Below are 8,903 nucleotides of genomic sequence, written 5' to 3'. Positions count from 1 at the left end.
TTTTATAATCTGATGCCTTGAGACATTTTGAGATATATTTAAAAATTTACCTTAATCTGTTATTATGCATATTTTCCCCTTTCAAGAGATGTTTAAGTAACCTGTTTCTCCACTCCTTGCAACAGCCAACAAGCTGTTGGTCTTCAGGGATGAAGACAAATCTCTTAGGAGGGTGGAAGCAGATCACATTGTGTGACAGCTCATAGTTTCAGATGGTTGTGAGGAAAGAGTGACCCTCTGCAGACAGCCACGATGGGCCCCGTGATTAAAAAATGCCTTGAAACTGTCTCAGCTCTTTGGTGGATTGAAGCAACTGGCTGAAGGACAGAGCTCCCTGATGCTTGGGTACCTTTGTGGATTTAAGGAAGCTGGGCTCCTGTTCTCTCTCAGAGGAGATGACTTACACACAGGGAGTGGTGACAAGCGTGGCTTCTGGCACGTGTGTGATCACAGGAGCTGCATTCACTGCAGGGAAAAAGGTCAGGTCTCAGAAAGAAATCAGTAAATGCCACCTCCAGGTGTAGGACAAGGGACTTTTCTTGAGTGTTGATGTCTATGACCCAAAACTAAGGAGAGAGGATGCCAGAAAATGCCTTGTTCTGTGTCCATGAGTGAGTTGAGGCTACCTCTTGAGAGGTGACCCGTTTGTGCATGAGTGGCTTCCTCCTCCCACACCTCTTGGTGGAAAACCAGGTGGTGCTGGGAGGGGGAAGCCCTTGCCATCACCCCTCAGGCTTGGTGACACAGCCTGTGGGGAGAGGAGTGGATTTCACTGATCTGTGGATTAAAATGAAACAAACCAAGTTTCCCTATCTGTCACATGCCCCATAGGAAAGGGGAGGTATGGCTATGCCACAGATGTCCTGGACGACTTTCCTGGCAATGTCTGCAATCCCCCAGGTCACTGTGTTGCCTTTGTTAAAACACAGTGAAAGGTGATCAAGGGAGTTTGGGCAAACAAGTACTCCAGAGCTGTACATGCTAGAGCTGACCTGCCAGATGTAAATTCCAGGACACGAGGAAGGATTTCTGCTGCCTTCATGGAGACAGTAATTTGATTCTCTTTTCTATCCTGGTGCCAATTTCTATAAAAGTTGCAGGAATGACATCTGTCAGAGAATTCAACTCTGGCTGAATTTGTCTGAAACTTTTAATTGGGTTCTAAAATCATGGGGGGAGGGAGGGGAGTGTGCACGTGGGAGTTGGAAGATGAACAGATATTGTCATTAGATGGAGGCTAACATTTTAGGAAATGAAGCCAAAATTCTGCTTTTTTCAGAGGGGTGATATGAGTGTTGACACACTGAAATCCAGGAGGCTTCTGAGCCCCAAAAACAGGGGTCTGACAGGTCTGTCAGGGCACACCTGCTTTAGAGGACCAGCCTTCCTACAGAGGATGCTCTGTTTATTTTTAAAGGCTTTCAAGAGCCACCTTCCATTTACACCTAACATTTAAACAAGGGGCTTATTTTCAGGGCTAATTTGTCTCTGCGCCTTAAGCGGGCACATTCTCACGATTAGCCGTCTGCCCCGAGCCCGGGAGCTCGGCGGGGTTTGCAGCACGTCTGTCCTTGGGAAGGGAAGGGATGGGAAGGAATGGGAAGGGATGGGAAGGGATGGGAAGGGATGGGAAGGGAAGGGGGGGCTGCCTGGCTGCCGTTTCCATGCGGTACAGGCAGCGTGATCAGAGCGCTAACACAACAGCCTGTGTAATTACATGTTTTCTGGGAAGTGTGTTAGCTCCGTGGGGAGCTGAGTCCATTTGGAGGGGAGGAGGAGGAGGAAGAGACTTTCTTTGGTGGGGGGGTATAAGGTGAAAAGGGTCAGTGAGTAACTCAGCTCTCGCTCGAATAGGATAAAGGTAATTGTTACTCTCAAGTGAGCACCGGGAGCTTCCTGGCTCTGGCTGCTCTCATTGCTCATGTCTGTGTTATGCAGGCGTCTGCTCTCCCGAGCAGGCGAAGCCGGGCTTTGCGAGAAGAGAGAAGAGGTTTGACCCTGTTGGAAGCGGTACGTGGCGATGTTTGACGTTGTTTCTGCGCTAGCATCACCAGGGCAGGCAGGAAGATGCAGAGTCAGGGGCACGGCACTTCTGTGCCACCTAGGATTTATTTAGGTGGAGTAAGGATCATGGCAATTAAGAACAATTAATTACAGTCCGCGAGCTGGGGCAGGGGGAGGATGGCTTGGACCTAACCTGTCATGTAGGTGTTTGATACATGTCCTGTGCTGCTGCTGCTTTCTGTGGTGGCGTGCGCCTGAGCTTTAAATATCCTGCAGTTCCCGATATCTTGTTTCTCCAGCCGGCTCTCTGTTTCATTTTCCTCTTCTCTCTAGTGTAAAATTTGGCCTAGCTTAAGCTTCTTTCCCTGGCTGTGAAGGTTATTTCCTTCCCTCCTCTCCTCCCCACCCCCTCATCCATCCTCTCCTCCTCTTGCAAATGCTCTCCGACCCTGATTTGGGGTTTCTCTCCCTGCAGTTAGCTGTGGGCTCTGTGGATGCTTTGCTGTGACGGAGGGCCGAGGGCTGACCAAGTCGTGGAGAGGATTTGTATGTAGGAAGAGAGGAGATGGCTGTGCAGCGTGCTCCCGAATCTGCTCTGAGCTTGCTGATGGTAAGTGCTTGCTGAAATCCATTTGGGAAAGGGGGGTGGGCAAGGGGAACTGCACCGCATGGATTCAGGGCTCAAAATCCACAGGAGGATTTTGTCTGAGCCGGTGCTTGGCTTTTACAGGTCCCAGGGAACTTTGCAAAAGGCTCATTTGGGGCTTGCATGGAGATATTCCTCCCATGATGGGCTTTAGCACATCTGGACCAATGCTCAAGGCAGGATTTTGAAGTCACCTTTCTGGCAGAGCTGGCACTTGTGTTTGGGGCTTATCCTGAGCAGCAGATTTCATTTTGTTCAATAAATTTGTGTCTTGAATTCTCATATCCTCCTGCTTTTGCTCTTGCTTGATTGTGAGACAACTTAAAAGATGAGAGGGAGAGCTTGATTTCTCTGCTGGCTGGGAGGCATGCTGTTAGCTGTGACCAGACTCAGCTGTGGTATCACCTGGGGAATGCTCCTCTAATGCAGTGAATCGCCATTCCACTTGCTGCAGAGCGTGTCAGATCTCCTACTGACTGCAGACCACAGGGTAATGACTGGTATTTATCCCAGCTATTTGCTCTAACATGTTGAGCCACTGACCTACTTCTGAAAGTTCTGCATATTTATAATATTTTAAAGAAGATTATTTAGAACACGTGGCTGACTCTAGAAACGTGCCAGTGCCCTGCTGCAATTAAAATAAGCCCTTTTGGTGGGGTATTAGAGAGTTGCTTAGCTTTACTGATTATATTTTTTTTTTCCCTCTTCGATACTTCTGTTGCCATTTTCTATGCAGCAGCATCAGAGATGGTTTTAGTGTAAGATCTCTGCTGGATGTTTTTCTACCTAAATGTCACTGTAACATTTCTGCTGGAGAGTTGTTATAAGTAGCATGTGTGTGTGCACATGTGCGTGAGAATGCATAGATACACAGGCATTATTTACATATTTATATAATTATTGTCATCTCTCTTCTGATTGCATTAGGAAGTGGTCTCTAGCTGTCAGAGACATGATGAGTTTAGTAAAGGGAATGCTGCAGGATAAGAGCCCTGCAGTGCCTAAGGTTGTTAACAAAGGTCAAGTTGAGAAAAGCAAATTTTATGTCCATTACTCGAAATGCTAAACATGCTATTAAACCTCCGCACGGTTTGTTTTATATTTGTCAGTGACTGACTTGCTGTGGAAGCTCATTTTACTTCCTCTTGCTTACCTCTGGCCTTCCTGGCTTTTTAAACAACCTCTTTCTAATTTCTCTTTCAAAAATAAATTGATGAGTGTCCGTAACCCCTGTGTCATTGTTTGGGTTCTATATGCTTTTAGTTTCAGTAGCCTCTGAATTCTCTAGTTAAACCTCTCTTTCCTCAATCTCTGTACTCCTTGAACAGACCTTGTCAAACTTCACTGCAGTGCCAAGCTGTCAGCAAATTTTCTCTTCTAAAATGTGGTTTTCTGTGGCTACATGGCCTTGCCCTGGTTGTTATTTTTAGAGCATTTCTACAGCTCTGGCTTGTAACCAGGACTCCTTGGGCACCTCTTTTCACCTTGGGCACAGACCCACGTGTATAGGCTGGGTTGGGTTGGGGGTCCACAGCCAAAGGGGTTCCTGTCTTTGACCCTATGGATGACTGGGGTGTGGAGATGTATTTATAGGTTGAGAATGAATTCATGTAACAGTGGGCTCTGCTGTGGTACTACAGGTTGGTTATGGATGTGGAAAAGGTGATTTGCTATGGAAAACGCTCCACTTTGCAAACTACTTCTTTTGGCTTGGGTTTTTCTTGGGTTGTGAATCAGCTTAGTTAATTATAGAAACCTCGTCCTTTCCCCTCTGCTCTGCCTTGGCTTTGATTGCATGCCTGAGCAGGCTATCCTTGAATCAATAATAAATTCTTGCATAATTCATCCCACAATTAGAAGCTATAATGGCATCTCTTCTAAAACTGCCACCCTCCAGAGATTCAAAGATTAGATGTCTTTGGGAAGTCCACAGAAGTAGATTTTAATACTTAATTCTCCAGTGAGACAGTATTCTTGTAGCAGTGAGAAGTATTTCAGTACTGCATTTCCCCTGCAATAGGATGCAGAATGTGCATCCAACCATCCACTTTTCATGAGACATAATCAGCAGCAGCTTTTGGCAGTGCTGCATCATGGTTTGAAAATAACTCCTCCATGGGGTACCTCAGAGCACTTTGTGCTGCTAATAAAGAAACCAAGGTACAGAGCCATTAATTGCCTTTCCTGGCATTTGATACACCGAGTGAGTGATCCAAATCAGGAGTTTTCTCATCCCAAAATCATTTCTGGTCCATGAAGAAAGATGGACATCTGTGGGGTATGGAGTTTCTTTCCTACAGAAGGACCATTCATAGGACATGGCTATCTAGCACCAGTATATGCCCAGCAGAGAGCTGCTCACAGGACCAGGTGGCACTTCAGGGTGCCAGCCGTGCTGACAGCTCATGACTTACCTGTGTCCAGTAAATGCTGCCCAGGACACGGTGTTTTCTTGGCCTAGAGCAGCCCCCAGTTGGAAATTTCTTGTGCAGCCATTATCTCATTACACCTGCAGTCTTAGGTGGACAGATCAAACTTCTCTTTAGTGAAAAAACAATAGTGACTATATAATTAATTCATCTAAATTGATTTTTAAAAAATTTATTTTGCTCTGTAGCCAGTTCAATACAGTGGTGTATTCTTCCCCCTTGTTTATAGTGATTATTTAATTTTTTTTTTCCTCCCAGATCAGGGAAAATGCTCGATAAAGGAGAATTTCAGTCTTAAACATATATTTTCCTAAAATAAAGGGAGAAAAAAACTGCAGTCTGTAAATATAACTGTAACTTGTCCACTCTGGAAAATATCTTGTACTACAAATGACTCTGGAATGTGCCTGGTCTGCAGGACTCCTGCCTCAGCCTTGCTCCAGAAATCAGAGGAGATGAGGGATGTTGCCTGGTTCAGCATGAAGGAAGTTGGGCAGAGCTGTCTCCAAAGTGACTCTGCCTGTAGCATTATCAAATCATAAAAACAGAGCTTCCTCATCTTCCATGAGTCAAGAGAGGCGAGCATGAAATAGCAAATACCATGTCTTGTTAGGACTGGTAACACCTGCTGTGTTAGGATCATTAATACTGATGGGAGTGATACCAATAAGTTTTTATGTCTATCTTATTAGTATATTGTAAAATTCCAAAGCTGCAGACATATTGACTGCACATATTTTAACAGCACAATAAGTTACGATACCTGGTGTCTCCTGAGACAGCATTACTGCATCTTGTGAAAATACATCTCAGGGACTTGACTTCCAAACTATTCTAGGTCATGACACTAACACTAATTAATCTGTGTTAAGTGACAACAGAGGTTCCTATGAGCAACATATATAGCTCAATGTTTACCAATTAATCTAAAATGGTCTTAAAATGGTAGGGAAGAGAAGCACGGTTCTCTGTTCACAGTAAAGCTCCAGCTTCTAGCCTCAGCTAGCTGTTCCTACCCTCTCCATCAAGATGAAGTTTTTCCCCTATTTATAATCCAGCTTCACTCTTTCTCATCTGTACAATACAAATACTCTCCTTGAAGAAATAATATAACATTAGAAAATAAATATGCTTGTAAATTAATGGTAACTGCTTGTGTTTATAGGAACATGATTATTTTCAGGAGTCTGTGTGATGCTTTCATGTGGTGAATTTCATTATTTTGGGTCTGAGTTATACCCAAGCTGAGGCTGGAATAGAGGTGCATGTGAGATTTCCTAAGTGACCTTCATTACGTGGGACTTGGTTATCTCTACAATTCAAGGAGAAAAAGGCCAGCAGGGAATTTGGAGCATTAACTCAGTCTGTGGTGTTCACAATGCCCAGGGTGAAGAGGGAGAAATTGGGTGGCCAGCGCAGTATCAAGGCTGCTGTCCTTGGTGTTTCCTTGTTCTGCTGGGAGGCAGACCTCTGCAACAGAAAGATGTGAAAACTGCTCTGTTTCTAAACTGCGTCAGAAATAATTGGCATCTGAGTCATTGTCCACTGAAAATCCCAGATTTCTGATGTGATTCCAGCCCTCCTTTTTAAGAGGGCTCTCCTGAATCATCCTTCCATCCCTCAAGGAAAGCTACATTGGAGTCCTCAAAACAACGTGAATCTCCTTGATCTGATAATTTTTCTGGAGTGTAGCAATGAACTCTACAGAATTGCTCTTAAAATACACTCCAAGATTTAACTGTATCCTTACTAAACCCTATGAGGGCCAAGCCCTGCCCAGTTGGCTTCTGAGGTGTTGGACTTGACAACATTCCAGATATTCCATAAATTATTTCATATGTTTAACTGCTACGTTTTGTGTCTGAAGTCTGCCCTTGTGAAGACAAATTTGGTAACTAAAATCATATAGAGATTCCAAGCCCCATTTAGACCTAGGACTGCCCCCTCCCCCCATAAAGCTGTGTTCTGTCCCCCTCAAACCTCTAGACAGATTGCAGCAGCACAGCTCAGCTTGGAGGATCATATTAAAACCTTTGGGAGCAGCAAGGTTACAGTGGAAGGATGAGGTCATTTTCTGCCTCTCTCATCTCAGGATTAAATTATTTCTGTGTTGACAGTGTGCAAAAGCCCTCGACATTCAAACCTCCTCACTGCAACCTCATCTGCAGACCACGCTGCCCTGGGAGGTCAATGCTTGGCACGCTCTTTCCACGGAAACCAAACCCACTCATTGCTTTCCGTGGCGTGGCGAGGAGGTTGATGCAGCTCCTGGCTGATGCTGAGGCAGGGTGACGTGTCAGCGGTGCGTGACCACCACGCACCGCTCTGGGTGTGAGCAGCACTGCTTGGGAATGGATAGCGCCTTCCCCCAGGATCCCCCTGCGCCACCGACATCTGGCCCTCTGCAGCTTCGTGCCCAAAATGAGGTCTGTGGGGACACTTGCACAGCAAGGGGAGGTGATTGTGCAGCCCTCTCCATGCTGCTTTCACAGATATTTCCAGCGTGCAGGTGTTTGGGCTCCACCCGCAGCCTTGCCAGAAGGTCTGGGCAGGAGATGATAATGTGCCACGGCACCCAGAGGTCGCTGGGGAGGATCCATGCTGGCAGGAATATCCCTTCCTCCCAGGCTCTGTCCTTGCTCCAGCCAGGCAGTAATTTGCTAATGGGCTCCACGAGCAGCAGTAGCTCAGCTGTGCTGGTTGCTCTTTTAGAGGATGGGATGAGAGTAGAAAATTCCTGCTTGGTGCTGTGTGGCGGCTTGCTGCCATGGACTGGGAATTTAGTAATTTCTTGTTGATAATTTCCCCTGTAGCACTGAATTATTTCTGAACTTTACTATTTGCCTTTGTAAACTTGCAGCAAGTCTTCAAATGCAGTGATTTAATTCAGCTAAATGAGATTAAACACTCCCTGGGATTACTCTTGGCTTCCCTGTGGTGGATGTCACCTTTTAGCCATCTGAGATGCACGGCTATAAAATTGTTCTCCTTCGATTCTGCTCTAGTGCATGCCATCAATTTTCTTTTCCCTGTCCCTCTGCTTGAGCATGCCGCTGAAGAAGCCAACCATAATGTTTACACATCTGAATTCTCATATTTATAACTATGCCTTAAAAAAGAAGAGGGATTACTGGTTTATCTCTTTTTTTTTTTTCTTATGTATATGGCTTTGTATTCTAGCTGTTCATTCTGAATGACTGATAAAATTATCTCATCAGAGATATGGCCACTGATTTAATTTTTTTTTTTTCCAATGCTATAGAGCATTGCTATTTGTAGAACAGAATTAGTGGGCACTTGAGTAAATGATCATTATGATTAATTGGAGCATTTTTACAATTAGAAGAAAAGTAATATACTAACGAGTTGAAAAATCTCTAAATAAGTCAACTCCTTTTCACAATATATAAAAGAATCATGCCACTTTGGCTTTTCAAAAATAAAATGCATTGGAAAGCTTGACTGATATCCCTAAAATAAAATGTTTAAAATGCTATAATTGCCCTAATAAAAATGCAAGGTTATGAATAGCTATTAATACATGAGAAGGACTTGTGACATTGGGCAATTGCAATTTTCCCCATTCTTCGCCTTCTGGTTACCAATGTCATACTTCTGTAATTACTGTACTGATCATTTCTCAGCATGGCAATGATCCAGCCTGCTGACAGGCTAATGTGGTTAGCATATCAGGGCTCTGAGATGTGCAGAAGTCCCATGTGGATCCTTCCTCAGTACCTCCCATGAAAATGCAGATTTTTGTGATGTGGCACCTAAAGCTGCTGTGCTCAGGTGACCGGTCCTGCCAACACTAGTGACAG

At 44.8% G+C, this 8,903-nt stretch overlaps 1 protein-coding gene across 3 annotated transcripts in view; it reads left to right on the top strand.

Moving 5' to 3' along the window:
* Positions 1-1,828: 1,828 nt before the first annotated feature.
* Positions 1,829-8,903, top strand: part of FRMD4A (FERM domain containing 4A) — a 360,918-nt gene continuing 353,843 nt past the window's right edge. The window contains exons 1-2 of one of the 3 annotated variants that reach the window (XM_068189520.1): positions 1,829-2,010; positions 2,480-2,614. In XM_068189520.1, coding sequence (XP_068045621.1) covers positions 2,570-2,614 — 45 coding nt within the window. In that variant the 5' untranslated portion in view covers positions 1,829-2,010; positions 2,480-2,569. Of the gene's footprint in view, positions 2,011-2,057; positions 2,205-2,251; positions 2,382-2,479; positions 2,615-8,903 lie in introns of those variants that run through there. The other 2 variants (XM_068189519.1, XM_068189521.1) reach the window with 2 other exon arrangements.

This window comes from Anomalospiza imberbis, chromosome 5, assembly GCF_031753505.1.
Source record: "Anomalospiza imberbis isolate Cuckoo-Finch-1a 21T00152 chromosome 5, ASM3175350v1, whole genome shotgun sequence".
NCBI lineage: Eukaryota > Metazoa > Chordata > Aves > Passeriformes > Viduidae > Anomalospiza > Anomalospiza imberbis.
Note: the sequence above shows the minus strand (reverse complement) of the source record. Positions and strands in the feature narration are given on the sequence as shown.